This window comes from Desmodus rotundus, chromosome 6 (assembly GCF_022682495.2).
Source record: "Desmodus rotundus isolate HL8 chromosome 6, HLdesRot8A.1, whole genome shotgun sequence".
Classification (NCBI taxonomy): domain Eukaryota; kingdom Metazoa; phylum Chordata; class Mammalia; order Chiroptera; family Phyllostomidae; genus Desmodus; species Desmodus rotundus.
In genome coordinates, this window is record NC_071392.1 from 140595278 (window position 1) to 140614333 (window position 19056).

Sequence of the window (19056 nt, forward strand, 5' to 3'; positions counted from 1 at the left end):
CAGCTAGAGGCAGAAGCCAGAGTTAGCAAATTGGAGGATGAACTGAAACTAAAAAAGGATGTACGAGTGCCTGCAACATTGCTAGCATTGGAACTAGCTCATAAGAGTTGAGGAGCAAGACAATAAACTCAAAAGCTTGTCACTTGGCCTACCTGGGAGGGTGCAAGCTGCCATGACCTAAGGTCAGAGTGTTTGTGACTCAGCCAGATGAGGATACAAAGCAATGGGATCCAAAGGAAAGCGAGGACAGTGAGAAAGCGGACACTGCAGCAGGAGATGGCAGGACGGATGGCACGCCCCACGCCATCTGACCTCTGATTCTGAGGAAAGAAAAAGCGTAGCAGTAGCAATCGCTCCCCCAGGCAAGACAGCCTCCCGAGCAAGAGACTAATGGTGAGGGAATGCACATCCACTGAACTCTTTAATAGAGATGCCACGCTGCAGCAAAGGCCAGGTAAAGGGTTCCCACGTAGCTCCTGTGGCCACGGGACAGCAGGGGTGATGGTATTTCCCTTACCAATCAGGAATCAGAGAGCATGAGTAACGTTACTACACACCCTGGGCTGTAATGGTCAGAAAAGCCCCTCATTCTGTAAACTGGGTGCTCTCCCCACCACTCCTCCAGGAGTATGAGGTCTTCATTTCCCCAGTCCCAGAGAACACACCTGGCATTTACATCTTGCAAGGGCAGACTTTACAAACCTCTGTTGGAGAATTTTGCCTTCAAATACAAGTAATTAAAGCAGTACTGAGAGGCAAGGCCAACCGGGAACCTGTTAATTTACTGCCACCACAGAGAACAGTGATGGTCAAACAATACCACCTACCAGGACGACACAGGAAATAAGGGCAACTGTCCAAGAACTCTGCCGTGCGGTGTTGTATACCCTGTTCACAAGGCCTTTAACAGCTCGTTGCAGCCAGTAAAAGTCAGATGCCTCTGGGAGGACGAGAGTAGATTACAGAGAACTAACTAAGGTTGTGCCTCGTACTCATGCAGCTCTGCCTAATATTGCCACCACATTAGACCCCTCTGCAGATACCAGCAGCCTCTGGGGGACCTGCTGAGGGACAGCAGGGAGACCAGTCATACCAGAGCACTAGGTGGAAACCTGGAATTGTCAAAATTGCCTTGAATAATCCCTTAGACACCCTAAAACACAGGAATGTGTTTAGAGGCCATATAGGCCATATAGGAGGAAAAACGGCACACACATCTCTTGGCTCTAGAACCTCACTTGAGAGTGCTGAGAGCCTCCCTCCAAGGAGGGCAACCGAGACCTACAGAGAAGGTGGTGGAGCCACGTTTCCCGTCTCAACTCCGTCAGGGGCAGCTATTCCATGAGTTGGACTGTGGGGTGAAACTGCCTGCACTCTACAAATAGTGTGCTCTGCCCTGGCTGGTGTGGCTCAGCGGACTGAGTGCAGGCTGTGAACCAGGGTTACCGGTTGATTCCCAGTCAGGGCACATGCCTGGGTTGCAGGCCAGGTCCCCAGTGGGGGGTGCGTGAGAAGAGACCACACACTGATGTTTCTCTTCCTCTCTTTCTCCCACCCTTCCTCTCTCTCTAAAAATAAATAAATAAAAATTTTTAAAAAGCTGTCTGAAAAAAAGAGAAATAGTGTGCTCTTTCTTTTTCATACTGAACGTGTATGAGGTCAGAGAATGCATGGTGTGTATATTCAGAAAGCTGGCCTGGGTTTCAGGAGATCTGAGTCCTAACTCAGCCTCTACCACTATCCAGGTCACCTGACTTCCCCGAACCTCCTTTGCCTCACCTGTAAATTGGGGATGTGCTCTGTATCTGCTAAAAGGCAGGGGCCGCATCTGATGGCCTCGGAAAGACTGTGATGGTGGCATGCTGACCACATAGGGCTCAATTTTTAAAAGCCCAAAATAGGAAAAATAAAAGTGCTTTTTCACAGACATAAGACAGAGAAAAGGTTAGTAATTACGTCAGCGCAATTCTCAAAAAGCCTTTAATGACATCACATTGCCTACAGAAAAGAGTTCCAAACTTGAGCTGGGGCTTCAAAGCCCATTGAATTTCAGGTCCATTGTCCTGCCATCTCTTCTCACAACAGCCCCGCCCTCCATCTCTGCTGCACGTGCTCGGCCTTGCACCGTGCCAGGCCGTCAGAGCCATTCCCTGAGCGCACCATTCGCCTTCGCACTCAACGCCTCTTGCATGAGCTGCTCCCTCTGCCAACAAGGTCCTTTCCCTCTCTTCGTAATTGCTCACATTCCAGCTCAAAGTTGTTCAGGTCTCAGAAGCTTCTGCAATGCTTCTCTGTTCCCTGGTCACAACTAATTCTCCTTCTTTTGTGTTCCCACCACACCTGGTCATCACCAGGTTCCAGGTGGAATATGAATTGGTGGTGTGTGAAGCTAGGGAAGGTGGCCAAACCATGTCAGGATTCCTTGACCCGGTACTCTGTCTTATAGGTGGTAGATGGGGCTGCGACAAAAACAAATTACATGTGCGTGTAAACCACTTAGTGCAGGGGAAACATTCAATAAATACCTGCTATTCTTCTCCTTTTTCTTAATGATCAGTGTGAGTTACTCAGAAAACCAAGTTATCAACTTATATTTTTCTAAATACCTATTGTTTATACAATAGATGAAGAATGTAATTTCCTGTTCTTTAGGGCCATAGAGTTAAGCTAAGTCAGCCCCACCTGCACGTCATCCTTCTGGCTCTGAGACCTGAGCTCACTCACCAGCAACTGGAGAGGTTTCAGATGGTGCTCGCAAAGGTGGTGGGCCCAGAAACTTAAGGTAGCCCAAGGCTCCAAGACCTCTGTACAGGGTGGTGATCACAAGCATCCCCCTGCATAGGATGACTGGAGACTGGGCAGGGTCTCACATCTTGTTTTCCAGAGGCAAAACCTGCTAACGGAGGGGCCATAATTACAAAGAGGTCCCCATTTATGTAGAGACTCCATTGACCCATTGTTTATTATTCTAAATTCATTCATCTCATCCATCTCAAAGCTTAAGAGAGAGGAAAAAACTCCAAACTCCAAAACACAGCATCCCTAGGTACAAGGAATTATACCAATATCAGTACATTGATAATTTGAATATCAGCAATATGAATATATATCAATAAGAATTATAACAATTATCAGTTACAGAAATGGCTTTAAAGTGCTCTAGTCCAGCCATCCATATCCGAGTATCCTATTCCATGCTCAGGACAGGCTCTTCTTCTGAGCAGCTTTGTGGTCCATGGATGAAGGTGACGATGCTGCTGCTGTTGATTGATGTTACAGAAAACCGCAGTTAAAATGTACAGGCTGGTGTCTTTAAAGGAGTTGTGCTTCTGTGCTCAGACCACCAGAGAGAGCTCCAACCCCAATTTCAGGTCTGGGAGGTGACCTTCCAGCAGTAATGAAGGTGTGTATAATTTTGGATTCCTTTTGCCTAGGCGGGTGGGGATGAGGACTAGAGGGAAGAGTATCTTACACACTGGAATATGCAACAGCTCCTAACCAAAGGAGGAATAGGAATATAAATTGTACTGGCACCAGGACTGAAGAAACTTGATTCCTTATTTGTGGTGTGACTTAGTGGTCTAGAAAAATCTCTGTGTACTCATCCTTTATTCCAGCTCCACCTACCTGTGATTCTGTGTCTCCGAATCAGCGCTGTGGGGCCATCGGCTCTGAAGAATGGTTCAGGCAACCTTGTCCCCTGGGAGGGCCAATCACCCCCCAGTTGAGAACCACCGCTCTGGATTCTATACTCGTACTGACTTAACTCTGCTTCCTCTCTAAGAAGCACTGAGTTCTCGCCAGTAGTTTTACACCACATGGCATAACAAGGGAGGAATTATTGGCCCCATTTAAAAGCATGACTTATCCGGGGTCACACAGCTTATGAGTTGCAAAGTTAGACTACCCAATCTTAATCCCTGATTTCTTTTTTCTTTCTTCAAGTCTTGCCATGGATGTCCATGGGATTAGCTCATCAGAAACCCTCCCCTCGCATTTCTGAAGTGACCTGACCCCTCTGTATTGGTTACGATTTCTACTGATGCTTTCCCTAACTACAGTTGTTTGGTTCATGGGCGGCATCTGACTCAAGCTGAACCAATGAATTCCTTCCCTGGATTTTTGGAAACAGAACATCAGCTTAGTCTCTGGTGCCTAAAATGCTAAAAGGTAAAACTCAAGAGCCCTGGAGAGAGCTGGCTGGAATCAAAAGAAAGGAATGAAGGCAATGCATAGAGCCAACCTGAGCAGAGACACCGGAGGCCCTGATGGTGCCTAACTCCTGGGTTTATGCTACTCCTAAAGGCTGACTCCCTCAGGATCCCTCCTGGGACTTGGCTGTCCCACGAAAGTTCTCAGGATCTTTGTCTCCTTCTGTTCACCAGTTACTTTAACTTGAGTGGAATCAGAGTCCTCATTGGGAGTTCCACCACTGTGACCTCCTGGCGCAAGAGCAGCGCATCTGACTCCAGACGAGTTCCACTCCCCCACTCCCCCGCCCCCCCCCCAAATACCTGTTGGGTAACAAAAACAACGGCCAAAAGCAAAAACCAAAAAACAATAAAAGCCCTTCTTAATATCAGTCATATGCTCCTAAAAACTTGATTATCTGTTCAAACACATTAACTGGTAATTAAGTTCCTATTATTTTGAATAGAAAAAAAAAATGGTCACAGGGCACATCAATCCCAAATACATGTCAATAACAAATGAGTTTGTGTACACTTTTAAAATATGATTAGATGACTTTTTAAAAGATGTATTACTAATTGATTATAAAAGCAATATGTGCTCATTGGGACGTATTAAAGAAAATATAGCAAGGATAAAAATGACCTTTCACATGCCCACGCTCAAGGTACTGGGCGCTCCGACTCGGGCCTCAGCGCGCATGCTCCGAGGCCAACACCCCGCCCAGTTCCCCGTTTCCCGTCTCCAGCCCCGGGGGAACACGATCCTCCCCGCAGTGGCAGCGACGGGCCACCAGGGGGTGCTGCGCAGCCGCGTCCAGGAGCTCCGCGAGAGGGGAGGAGCTGCGGCTCGGGGGAGTTGCGGACCCCGGCTTCTGGTTTGAGCGCCTGGATCACGTGACGAGGCCCGGAAGCGGCTCCGGGGCAGCTCAGGGAGATGGGGAGACCTCCGCGCTGAGGCTGGGTGGGGTGCACTGCATTGACGCGGGAGTCCCAGCCGGAGCCGAGCCGGAACCGGAGCCGGAGCCGGAGCCGGAGCCGGAACCGGAACCCGAGCGGTGAGTCCGCGCGCTGACAGGCTGTGGCGGCCAGCCAGCGCCTTCCTCAGGGGCGCCGCGGATGCCCAGGGTCCGGCACCGGCCGCCTGGGAGGAGGGTCCGAGTCTCCCGGGCACCCCCGGCCTCAGCGGCGGTACCCCGCAGCCACCCCTCCCGGGATGAGGCGACCCGAGCCTCCCTCGTCCACCGCGCTCTCTCCCTGGACCTACGCGTCCTGTTGGACAGGTGGGGGGACTCAGGTCCCGACGGGGACACATCACCCAGACGACCGGCCAGGGCTTCTGTCACGCTTCCGAAAGGAGTCGGGCGGTCGCCGGCGGGTCACCGGCCCTCGGTGGGAGCTGCTCGGTGGGGACCCGCTAACTGTGGGTCTTCGGGTCACAGTACCAGACGTGCAGGGACCTGGGACCCCGTCTGCTGCACCCCCGTCCCCGCCTCCAACCCCGCGCGGTCGGGGAAATCGAGGCCCGGGGAGGGGCAGGGCTTGCCGAAGGCCACCCGGGGAAGCCCGGTCTCCGCGAGCTCAGCAGCTGTTACCTCCCCGTCGCACCGCCTCCCGCAGAAAACCGGACGCGTGGAAGGCGCCCCCTGCCCGGCCCCTTCTCCCTTACTCCTCGCCCGGGTTCCCGCTCCCCGTTCTCCACCGCCCCGCGGATTGGCTCTGGGTGTGGCTCCTGCTAAGTGTGCACGATGTTTTCTGCAAACGCACCGTTCTGCAGGTTGTGTTTCCAGCCGGCTCGCGATGGCGTCGTAAGTCCTACCGAGATAGGACCTGGGAGCCCGAGTGCGCGCCTGGAGCGCAGGTGCCTCCCGGCTGGGGCGGTGCAGCGCCCTGGCGTTAGCTCGCGGCGCACACGGACCGTTGCTCGCTTTTTCCCGTGGCCGGTCGGATTCGGGCCTGGCGACGACTTCGGCGGATGTTTTTGCAGTAGTCTGAGGCTTGCCGAAGTGAGATAACGGCGTGCCGTAGTGGCAGGAACCGGGACTGGGGGACGGGGAGCTCTCGTTCTCGCTCTGACGCCGGCGCTGCCGCACTGGGTGACCGCTGGCCTCGCTGCCTTTAGGCTTCCCAGCCCGCGCACCGCTGGGGTCGCATCCCGGGGGCCTCTCCTGCCCTGACAAGCTCTGCATGGAGGTCTGCTTTCAAGTCAGAGTTTTTTCTCTCCGGGGTACTTTAGTATCGGCCTTGCGAAAGACTTGTCCAGCAAGCAGTTTCCCTACTTAACTGGTTTCTGTCCAGGTTGCCCTGAAATCCTCCTCGTCTTCCTTCCTGTCTCTGCATTGTGGCCAGGCTAAAGGAAGACAGCAGAAAATGAGTTTGACTGCCTTTTTTTTTTCTTTTAAATTTAAATATGATCAAGGACTTCTTAGACTCTTGTCAAGAGACTAGTCGACAGTAATCAGCTTGTGCATATAGAGCACGTGCTCTTTAAAGATGTTCTTAAAGTTGGGAAGTAAGGAGACTCAAAAGGCTGGAGCCTTTGCCCTGCGTCTGACACGGTGTCTGGGATGGAGGCTGTGTGCAGCAGAGGCCGCTCCACTGATGGTATTAAGTCTCTCTCCCTTCGTTTTCTGATTGTGCCATCGTCCTGGCCTGCTCTTGGGTTCTTGTTTTCCCTTGACTGTCCCGTCAGCCTCATCCTTGTGGCAGCTTGAAGTGCTCAGAGCTGTCTTCTTCTATTTTAAAGGCAGTGTAAGGAGGTGGATTCATTTCTTTTGCAATAGTCCAGAGATACAACCAGGGCCAGTGGATGGAAGTGCCGTACGGGAAGTGGTTTTTGGGTGACCCTAAGAACTTTCAAAGAATTAGTGCTTTCTCACATTGTAATACAGCGCATGGAGTTCCCTGTCACCGGAGCTAATTGTCACTGGTCAGTTACTTTTGGGGGATGTTGTGGATTATTGTGTTGGGTGGAGTGTTGGAATAAAGTTTTAAGTTTTCTTCCAGTTCAGAGGTTCTCTGCGGTTCTAGGACTGAACTTGTTAGCATGTGGGATATTCAGTAGAACAGATAAATGCCCACTTGGGGAATACTTTATTTTCCCCTTGCTTCAGATAGCTATTCTCATGTCAGGTACTCCTGCTTTTTCGTTTTTCTTTTTAATCCCCCCTTTTCCTGCCAGTGAGTTTCTCTTCTTTAAATTCTTAGGTCTTCAAGGGTCGTATGCTGAAGAGTCATTGCCATTAATACATTTCTTCTTCCTGCCTTGACCTGAAGCAAGATCCTGGAACTGGGTTGAGTGAATAGACTTTGGAGCCTACTTTTGGAGTTTTTTTTTTAAATCCTCACCCGAGGACATGCTCATTGATTTTAGAGAGAGGGGAAGAAAGGGAGAGAATTAGGGAGGGAGAGAGAGAGAGACAGACAGAAACATTGATGTGAGAGAGGAACGGTGATTGGTTGCCTTTCATCCATGCCCTGATCTGGGATCAAACCCGCAACCCAGGTTGCCCTGACCAGGAATTGAACCCGTGACCTTTCAGTGTATGGGGTGATGCTTCAGCCAACTGAGCCACACCAGCCAGGGTTTTGGGGTCTACTTTTGGTGGCCTGGTCCTGATAACACCTTCCAGAAGTGGGTGACCGACTAACCACTAACACCTCGCTTTTCTCTTTGTCAAATAGAAGAAACTCATATTGAGTCACTTTCCCTCAGTCCAGGCCTGAGAGGAATCCTGAAACTCCTTCCTTCAGCCAGGCCTCACTGGCTGGGTCTGAGCACACAAACCCAGCCTGTGATTAATGGGTGTCGGACCTAGTGGGTGGGACATTGTGAGTATACCAAGAGAGAAGCCACATGATGCTGCGTGTGGTGCTGTCTCTTCTTTTTATCCCCCAAACATTTCCCTTGGAAGCCTTGATACCCAGGGCCAGTTCTCAGTGACCCTCTCTAGTAGGAAAGACTCCTCTGTGCTTCCCCTTTCCATGCAATTCACAAATCTGTCTGCCTGGGTTCCTACGATGCTCATGGCACATAGGTCACCATTCTCATGTTGGGGACCTGGCTCAGCACTCCAGCGTGATGGAGTGGAGGAAGTATGGCAGTGCTTAATTTATATAGTGAACTTTCTGACTTCCTGTCCTTGAACTTCTCTGCAGTAATCATTACAATTGCTACCATTAATGAGGGTCCATTAGGGACCAAGCAGTGTATCCCATCTTGTCTTTCTATCTTTGTAACAGTATTGTTATGTAGGTATCATTAACAACATTTTTCAGATGAGGAAACTGAGGCAGAGGGAGATGAATTTGCTCAAGGTCACCAAATAAGCCCTGAACTCATGTACTTTTTATTATGCAGAATTCCCTCAGCAGACCAAATCCTGTCTAGTTTTGTTCTGAGGGAGATTTTAGAGAGGGTAGATCATTTATGATGTGGTAGAAAAACACTGGGCCAGGAATCTGGTATGCTGGTTCTAATCCTAATTCTTTATCCAGCTGGGGTATTGGTTTTCTCACCTCTAAATGGGAAGCTGGAGCTCGATCTTCTGTAAATTGCACCTGGTCCTAACCCTTAGTGATTTTTATGAATGTGGGTAAAAAGTGAGTGTGTTTGCCTAGTCAGCTCCTTCTGTACAGAGCCTGCTGAGCTCAGCAGCTGTTTGGCGTCTGCCCTCACACCAGCCTCTTTCAGGTTGGAGTCTCAACTATGGAATGTACTTCTGTCATAGGTTAGATGGAGTCCTATCTGATGCTCTTTAAAAATAAATCATGTGGCAAAGAGGTCCACTCCAAGACACATCAGAATTATAATGCCAAAGGTTAAAGATAAAGAGAGGATCTTAAAAGCAGCAAGAGAAAAGAAGTTACTTACCTACAGGGGAGTTGCCATAAGACTGTCAGCTGATTTCTCAAAAGAAACTTTGCTGGCTAGATGGATTGGCAAGAAATATTCAAACTCATGAAAAGCAGGGACATACAGCCAAGATTGCTCTGCCCAGCAAAGCTATCATTTAGAATTGAAGGGCAGATAAAGATCTTCCCAGACAAGAAAAAACTAAAGGAGTTTGCCGTCAGCAAACCATTATTATATGAAGTGTTAAAGGGACTTACTTAAGAAAAAGAAGATCAAAACTCTGAACAATAAAATGACAGAAAAACACATATCTATCAACAATTGAATCCAAAAGAAACCAAACAAACTAAGCAACCAAGAAGAACAAAGATAGAATCATGCATACAGAGAATGTTTTGATGGTTGCCAGATGGTAGGGGGTGTGGGGGAATGGGTGAAGAAGTGAGGGGATTAAGAAGTACAAATAGGTAGTTACAGAATAGCCATGGGGATGTAAAGTACAGTGTAGGAAGTGGAATAGCCAAAGACCTTATAGGCATGACCCATGGACACAAACAGTGGTGGGGGGATTGCCTGAGGGAGTGGGAGGTGCTGGGTGGAGGGGGGCAGAAGGAGAAAAATCAGCTTAATAGCATAATCAATAACATATAATTAAAAATAAATAAAATCTTCTAAAAAATAAAAATAAATCATGTGGCAGTCAGAAATTTTCACTTTTCTCCCTATAGATTACTGCATGTAGCAGCACAGTCTGTGTCCTTGTTCATGCCTTTGAATTCTAGGAAAAGAGAAGAGAAAATGCATCTAGAGAATTTGCTACTTCTCTGGGTTCCAAAGACCAACCCAGTGTTAATTGTTTCAGAGTAGTGGATGGCAGGCACCTTTAGTCTGCATATGGCACCAACCCATGAACTCTGGTAGGAGGTGTGGTCTAGGGTGTATCCATCATGATGAGACATAGTTGTTTTTAGTGCTTTATATAAATCTACCTGTAACCAAGATGATCTGGCTCATTAAAAATAAAATGCTCAGGTTGAGTCAGATTGGGCCCAGAAATCTGTTCGAGATTTTTTTTTTAGCAGTTTTATTGAGATATAGTTCACATATCTCAATACAGTTCAGATATAATAGCATACAGTTCAACCATTTAAAGTGTACAATTCAACTTCCAGCCAAGATGGCGGTGTAGGTAGACACACTGAGCCTCCTTGCACAACCAAAAGAAGGAAAACAACAATTTAAAAACAAAAAACAACCAGAACTGACAGAAAATCGAACTCTATGGAGGTCCGACCGCCAAGGACATAAAGAAGAAACATGCATCCAGACTGGTAGAGGGGCAGAAACAGGCTGCCGGGTGGACAGGACTCGCAGCAAGGCAGAGGCTGGTGGACCCAGCGACTTGGCGGATTGTGGAGCAGGGTGGGCAAAGCTGCAGCTGGCAGCAAGGCAGCAGCTGGTGGACTGGGTGACAGACTGCACAACCCTGAGTTCCAGCATGGGGAAACAAAGCCTCAAACCACTGATTGAAAACACCTGTGGAGGTTGAGGCGGCAACAGGAAAAACTCCCAGCTTCATAGAAGAGTTCGTTGGAGAGACCCACAGGGGCCTAGAATGTACACAAACCCACCCACTTGGGAAGCAGCATCAGAAGGGCCCAATTCCCTTGTGGGTAGCGGAGGGAGTGACTGAAATCCCGCAGAGAGTGGAGTAAGTGTCATTGTTCCCTCTTGGACCCCTTCCCCACATACAGCGTCACAGCGCAGCAACTAGCATTACCCCACCCTGGTGAACACCTGAGGCTCTGCCCTTTATGTAACAGGCGCACCAAGACAAAAAAATGGCCCAAAGGAAAAGAATAGATCAAAGCTCCAGAAAAAATACAACTAAGCAACGAAGAGATAGCCAGCCTGTCAGATGCACAGTTCAAAACACTGGTAATCAGGATGCTCACAGAAATGGTTGAATTTGGTCACAAATTAGATGAAAAAATGAAGGCTATGCTAAGAGAAACAAAGGAAAATGTACAGGGAACCAATAGTGATGGGAAGGAAACTGGGACTCAAATCAACTATGTGGACCAGAAGGAAGAAAGAAACATCCAACCAGAAAAGAATGAAGAAACAAGAATTCAAAAACATGAGGAGAGGCTTAGGAACCTCTAGGACATCTTGAAACGTTCCAACATGTGAACTTTAAGGGTGCCAGAGGAGAAGAGGAAGAGCAAAAAATTGAAAACTTAATTTGAACAAATAATGAAGGAGAAGTTCCCTAATCTGGCAAAGGAAATAGACTTCCAGGAAGTCCAGGAAGCTCAGAGAGTCCCAAAGAAGTTGGACCCAAGGAGGAACACATCAAGGCACATCATATTTACATTAGCCAAGATTACACAGAAGGAGAGAATCTTACAAGCAGCAAGAGAAAAGGACACAGTTACCTACAAAGGAGTTCCCATAAGATTGTCAGCTGATTTCTCAAGAGACCTTATAGGCAAAAAAGGGCTGGCAAGAAGTATTCCAAGTCATGAAAGGCAAGGACCTACATCCAAGATTGCTCTATCCAGCAAAGCTTTCATTTAGAATGGAAGGGCAGATAAAGTGCTTCTCAGATAACTGGGTCAAGTTAAAGGAGTTAAAGGTCAAGGTAAAGGAGTTCATCATCACCAAGCCCTTATTATATGAAATGTTAAAAGGGGCTTATCTAAGAAAAAGAAGATCAAAAATATGAACAGTAAAAATGATAGCAAACTCACAGTTATTAACAACCACACCTAAAACAAAAACAAAAGCAAACTAAGCAAATAACTAGAATGGGAACAGAATCATAGAAATGGAGATCACATGGAGAGTTGCCAACAGGGGAGTGGGGGGGAGAGAGAGGGGGGAAAGGTACAGAGAATAAGTAGCATAGATGATAGGTAGAAAATAGACAGGGGGAGGGTAAGAATAGTGTAGGAAATGTAGAAGCCAAAGAATTTATATGTATGACCCATGGACATGAACTATAGGGGGGGAATGTGGGAAGGAGGGGGTGTACAGGATGTAGTGGAGTGAAGGGGGGGAGATGGGACAACTATTATATCATAATCAATCAAATATATTTAAAAAATAAAAAAATAAAGTGTACAATTCAGTGGCTTTCAGTATATTCACAGAGTTGTGTAACCAAAACCACACTCACTTTTAGAAATTGTCCCCTTAACCATCACCCCTCAATCCCTCCTAACTCCCTACCCTAAACTCTGGGCAACTACTAATCTACTTTCTGTCTGATTCCCCACTCTAGACTTTCACAAGAACAAAATCATACAATATATGGTCCACTGTGTTTGACTTTGTTTGGTTAGAATAATCTCTTCAAGGTTCACCCATGATGTAGCATGTGTCAGGATTTCATTTCTTGTCGTTGAATAATATTCTATTGTATGGATATACAATATTTCCATTTATCAGGTTATTTCCATTTTTGACTATTAGGAATAATGCTGGTATGAACATCTGTGTACAAGCTTTTCTGTGGACATATGTTTTCATTTTAATATGTACTTAGGAATGGAATTGCTGGGTCATGTGGTGAATGTGTGTAGCCGTTTGAGGAACTGCCACATGTTTTCCAAACGACCGCACCATTTTCCATTCCCACCAACAGAATAAGAAGGTTCCAGTTTCTCCATGTCCTTTGCCAGTGCGTGTTGTCTGTTTTTATTTTAGCCATTCTGATGGGTGTGAAGTGGCATCTCACTGTGGCTTTTGATTTGCATTTACCTGACGGCTAATGATGTTGAATATCTTCTCATGTGATTATTATCTATTTTCACATCTTTGGTGAAATACCTATTCAGATCCTTTGTCCATTTTTATTTGGGTTGTCTATTTATTATTGAGTTTTAATAGTTCTTTATGTGTTCTAGATACAAGTCCCTTATCAAAAATATGATTTGCAGAAATTTTCTTTCATTCTGTGGTTTATCTTTCACTTTTTTGATGGTGTCCGTTGAGACACAAGCAAGAAAGTACGCACTTGTGTGCACTTTCCTGTTTAATTTGGATGTCTAATTTACCTTTTTTTTTTGCTTTTGCTGTCATATGTGAGAAGTCATTGCTTAATCCAGTGTCATGAAGATATATGCCATGTTTTCTTCTAAGAGTTTTATAGTTTTAGCTCCTACATGTAGGCCTTTGATCCATTCCGATGTAATTTTTGCATATGACGTGTGGTAGAGTTCCAGTTCACTCTCTTGCATGTCAATATTCAGTTGGCCCAGCCCCCGATGTTGAAAAGGCTGTTCTTCTCACATTGAACTGTCTTGGCACCCTTGCCAAAAGACTGTAGGTATGAGACTTTCAGTTCTATTTCAGCTGATCTGTAATGCCTGTCATTATGCCAGTACTGTGTTGTCTGGGTTACTACAGTTTTGTACTAAGTTTTGAAATTGGAAAGTCTTCCAACTTTGTATTCTTTTCCAAAATTGTTTTGGTTAATCTGGGCTTCTTGAATTACTATATGAATTTTAGAATCACTGTCAATTTCTATAAAAAGGCAGCTGGGATTTTGATAGGGATTCCATTGAATCTGTAGATCAATTTAGGGAGTATTACCATCTTAACAATATTAAATCTTCTGATCCATGAATACTGGGATTTTTTTTCATTTATTTAGGTCTTCTTTAATTTCTTTTGATAATGTTTTGTAGTTTTCATGTAAAAGTCTTATACCTACTTGGCTCAGTTTCTTCCTAAGTATTTCATTCACTTTGATGCTATAGTAAATGGAACTTTTTTCAATTTAATCTTAAGATTGTTCATTGCAAATGAATAGACATACAACTGATTTTTTTGTATATTGACCTTGTATATGCAACTTTGCTGAACTTATTAATTCTGATAATTTCTAGAGGATAATTTTCTATGTGTTTACAAGCCTTCCTTAAAAGTATTGTTTAGCTTTTGGCAGTGAAACTAACATTTGGTACTACCTGTTTCTCTCTCCTCTTCTTTCTCCTCCCTAACCCTCCCATGTGCCCTGAAAGAGACCTACTAACACGTCTAAATGGATTCTCTCTCCTTCTTGGAAGTGACCTTGTTTATTGTTCTGAATTTGGAGTAGAATCCAATGAGTAAATTCTTAAGTAGCCATCTTGAGAACATTTTAGTATTTTCTAAAGTGCATTTAGGATTTTCAAAAGTATGAATCTGATAGGTGGGGGAAAGATGCTCTTAAAGTTTTTATTATCAGTGGTCTTCACTGGAAATTAAGGAGATGTGAAAAAACCCCCAAAACAAACAAGTACAAGGAACCACCCCTCCATCTAAAAGGGCAAAAATAAAAGTGATAAAATCCAACATGGCAGGATTATTCAGAGACAGTCATGCCATGTCCATATACTGCTAGTGACACTGTCATTTGTATGGTAAGGACCATAAACTGAGCCTGTTCACCTAGTTCAACACCCAAGGATATGACTCAGAAATTAAGACCTATTCATATGAAATCATTTTAGCTGTGTTAGAAGCTAGTTATTTGGAGAGAGAGAGAGAGAGAGAGAGAGACCCCACATCTCACTAGTGAAGTGAAGGGACTTGACTTTGGGTGGTGAGTGCGTGATGTAGTATGCAGGTGATGTGCCATAGAGTTGTACACTTGAAACCTGTACGGTTTTATAAACCAATGTCACCTCAATGCATTCAATAAAAATGAAGTAAAATTAATAAGATTATATATGTAAGAGTGCTTTACAATTTGTAAAACACGTTATAAAAATGTTTTTTAGCCCTGGCAGGGTAGCTCAGTTGGTTAGAGGATTGTCTTACATGCCAAGTTTGCAGATTTGATCCTTGGTCAGGGCACATACAAGAATCAACCAATGAGTGCATAAATAAGTGGAACAACAGACCTCTCTCTCTTTATCTGGCTCCCTCTCTCTCCTTCCCTCCCTTCCTGTCTCTCTGAAGTCAATAAAATTTTTAAAAACTGCTATAGTTGTTATTTCTATTATCCTAAGGTATATTATCAATTTCTTCCAATATGCAAATCAAATGTAATAATAATAGTAATAATAATCACCTTGAAAGCACAAACAAAAAAACCCTTCCACATGGCAGGAATTGGCAATTGCAGCAGTAGACTTGGAAACCAGTTTTCATCAAAGGGAGGCCAGGGACAGCAGGACCTTGAAGGCTAGCACTCAGTGGGGACAGCTAGAAAGCAAGAGGAGGAGGACTTAGTTGCCAGAAGGAACTTCAGGGAGTGACTGTACCCACCGTCTATCATAGTTGAATCCCTACTTAACAGCTCTGAGAAGGTTTTCTGCTTGGCCTTTTCCAGGGGTGGGGAACCCACTATCTCCCAGAGCGAACCATTCCATCTGGACAACTCCTTTTGATAGAAGGTTCTTCTTTATGTCTAGCCAAAGACCTGCCTCCCTTTATGTTCCACCTTCTGATCCTATTTCTGACTGATCTTTGAAGCCCCACAGAACAAGTCTTACCCTAGGACAGCATTTAAAGGCAGTTTTTATACCTCCCAAGTTGCCAGGTCTCCAGGTTGAGCCTTCTCTGTGATTCCAACCATTCCTTATTTAGTTGGCATCCATCCCTTTCCTGATCCTGGTGCTGACCCCTGGCTGTACCACAGTTTGCCATCATTGCCTTTATAGTGTGCTACCTGGAACAGAATACCATGCGTCACAGAACTGCCCAGTCATATGTGTCATCTACCTGGGGTCTCTCGTCCTAGTGCAGCCTAGGATTGCATTGGCCTTTTTGGCATCTATTATTGTATCATTGACTTCTGTTATGCTTATCAACTAAAACCCACATGTAGCATTTTTTTCCTCTTCAACATTCATAGAGTTGCCAAGCCACATCTCCCACATCCTGCCGTTGTTTCTTGGACTTTAGATCTATAGATGTCAGCTTCTCTTTGAGCAGTTTTTATTGTTAGCAATAATCTGCTGTGGGTAACTTCAGCTTTTATACACAACATAAAGAGGCACCTTTAAGTGTTTAAAATGAATTGAGCATCTATACCAAGTGAGCCACAGAGTGGTTTCTTAGTTAATGGGGAGGGATTGGGGAGCTTGTCAGTCCCTGTATACTGTCCCTTCTTCCTCAGTAACGTGCAGGACTCACTTGGAAGGCTCTGTTCCTCAGACACTTCCAGTATGTTGGAAGAGACTAGAAATTAGCTGTTGTTTGCATAAATAATTACATTCGTTGATTCCTGGAATATTAGAGCTAGAGAGGTGCTGAGAGAGATTTTAGTTCACTCCCTCCCCCTTTTGCATGTTCGGAACAAAGACCCTAGACATATAAAGAGAATTGTTCGAGTTACTAAGCAAACTGGTTGGTAGAGGCAGCTTTAGAACCCAGGTCTTCTAAGTTACATATAAACTAGCTTATTAACTTTTGTCTGAATGGTAGCTTTCAACTACTTCATAATTTTTTGCCTTGGCCCCTTCAGAGCTAGCTGACTTTCTTGAATTCCTCCAGCATGTGAGTGATTGACACCCTCTTAGATACTTAGCAGAGAAGCTGGGCAGGATACTGTCTGGGACTTCCAAACCCTTTGCTGACTTTCTACCAAGTACTTTCCTTGTGGAATGACATGGGGTCCCACCTCCATTACAGCTGGTGGGAGAAAATGAGGTCACCCTGGATCACTCAGGTGCCAGGGTGGGGGCAGTTTCTGAAAAGTCCCCTGGAACTGGACCTGCGGGAGCACTCAGCACAGAGCCATCCTCTGGCAGCTAGTGTTGGGTGTCGGGTGGGTGGCATGTTCTGATGGCCATGGGAAGTGTGTCTCCTCACAGGTCTCTGAGGTAGCACTTCAAATGCAGGGTGGGCAGCCAGCCGCACGATGGGGAAGAGCCCCTTACAGGCAGGCAGTTATGCTAGTCTGGCATGTGTCAGAGAGATTTTTATTTGTGATTTTTAATGTTCATGTACATTTTTCCTCACTTGACTGCAGATTCTTGGAGGGCAGAAAGTCGAGTCTCTTTTCATTACAGTATTCCCTCACTGCAGCCGGCACTGTATTCAGTAGATGTTTCCAGATTCAGGCAGTGTCAGGAGGTCTGTTTACCGCTTTGCTGCTGCTACCTGGATGGAATAGAGTGGGCCCCTTCATCTTCTGGGGGGTCGATTCTTCCCCTGTAAAACGAGCAGTTGGAGTGAATTCTGAAGGCTCTGGGATTCTAAGGGCCTATACAACTCCCCAAATGGATCTTTATTATGTATCTTAAAGAAGTCATTCTCCCTTCTGTAGGACTGTTACTGAGAAGGTCTACCCAAGGGCTACCACCCTCACCATCCTTCCCCAGCACACAACAGGAAGGGCTTCTTCTTTCACCATCTTTTAAAAATTGGCAAATCTGTGAAAATAAAAAGGAAGAGAGGTTGTGGAGGGGAGCTGTTAAGACCAGAGCCAGTGGTGAACACCTCAGACGCTCCTGGTCTTCCTCTGTTCTTTCAGCTGCTGTTTCTCGGCCGTCAGGCTTGGTTGCAAGAAAACCATCCCAGGGTCAGGGGTAAGAGTCACTGATGAGCTCTAAAGAGTACAGTCTCTTGACCTCTCAGCCAGAGGTCACGGAGAGAAAGAGAAAGTCATTTGTGGCCCTGGGATCTGCTGGGGAATTTGAGCAGAATGGGATGATCTGGAAGGTATTTCTTGAACTCAGCAAGGTTCTTTCTCTTAACTAATACAGAGGAAAAGTAGGATACAGTTAAGAAGATTCAAGTTCCTGTCTTCTGAGAGCTTGTTCTTGGGAAAGATAGAAGTAGATACAATTTAACTGCTCAAGGTCCAAGAAATTAGTTCAAAGGCAAGGATTGTTAATCCCAATCTAAGGAACAGGGAGGTCTTCCTGCAAGTGTCTGTATATTCCTCCACCCCTCCCAAGAATGCATCACCTCTGCTCTGTCCAGGAGATCTGGAAACAAATGAGTGTGGCACCAACTGGGAAGGCTGGGAGGTAGAAGCTGAGTCAGCGCAGCCTGGCCAAGTGAACTTTGCACCTTTTCCATTTTCATAAATACAAGCTCTCACATTGTACTTAATCCATATAGTACAGTCACCCTTGAGCTACTGTGACAATGGCTGCTTCTGCCCCAGAGCCCACCACAGGCTTGGAGCTAAAGGCCCCAGCCACTGGAGGTCTTAGCACTGACCCTGTCCCCACAGCTACCATGTCCACGCAGAGACTCCGGAACGAGGACTACCCTGACTACAGCTCCACTGATGTGAGTCCGGAGGAGAGCCCATCCGAGGGTCTGAACAACTTCTCTTCCCCGGGCTCCTACCAGCGATTTGGGGAAAGCAGCAGCACAACGTGAGTAGCTGTTTCTTCTACCCTCCTTCAAGTTCCTAAGTTCTGTATCAGTAACATAGTCTACCTTGGGGTTATTTTTTTTAAAGATTTTATTTATTTATTTTTAGAGAGGGGGAGGGAGAGAGAAAGAGAGCGAGAGAAACATTGGTATGAGAGAGAAACATCTATTGGCTGCCCCTACCAGGCACTGAACTCGCCACCCAGGTACATGGTTCGACTGGGAATCAAACCGGTGACCTTTCACTTTCCTGGACAATGCCCAACCAACTGAGCCACACCAGTCAGGACCCTTGGAGTTACTTTTGCTCTCTATTTGACTAATTCCCCCACTTTATAGATTACAATAAGATATAGAGAGGTTGGGTGATAAACAGTACAGAGATTTCAGCTCCTTGCCTGTCAGTCTATAGTCTGTCTCTTATTCTTTTTTCATTTAAACTGTGTTGGTCCTAGAAGGCTGGACCAAGTCATGCCGAGTAAGAGCACAAACATAAAAAAAACTTATAGAGAGAACATTCTCTTAATTTAGAGCCGTGGGTCATCTGTGATAGAACCTCAAATACTTCGAACCCAACTGAAGCCTCCTTTGCAAAGTTTCTCCCAGACTGCTGTTCCTATCACCAAATAGCCAGTTCATTCGGCTGAAGAAGTGGGAAGAGGGAGGAATAACTTTTCCTGCACT

General features: G+C 45.8%; 1 protein-coding gene and 1 long non-coding RNA gene across 3 annotated transcripts in view; one reads left to right on the forward strand and one right to left on the reverse strand.

The window, feature by feature from the left end:
* Positions 1-1966: 1966 nt before the first annotated feature.
* LOC112319733 (uncharacterized) lies at positions 1967-6387 on the reverse strand. 2 transcript variants are annotated; one of them, XR_008427145.1, is made up of 3 exons: positions 5958-6387; positions 2725-2893; positions 1967-2459 (listed from the first exon to the last, which is right to left on the reverse strand). It is a non-coding gene; the product is annotated as an uncharacterized lncRNA (long non-coding RNA). The 2 variants fall into 2 exon arrangements; XR_002976354.3 differs by having other exon boundaries at positions 5458-6387.
* Positions 6388-18208: 11821 nt separating this feature from the next.
* Positions 18209-19056, forward strand: part of SLC36A1 (solute carrier family 36 member 1) — a 33617-nt gene continuing 32769 nt past the window's right edge. Inside the window, exon 1 of the mRNA XM_045184951.3 lies at positions 18209-18374. Within this exon, the coding sequence (XP_045040886.2) occupies positions 18232-18374 (143 nt within the window). The 5' untranslated portion in view covers positions 18209-18231. The remainder of the gene's footprint in view (positions 18375-19056) is intronic.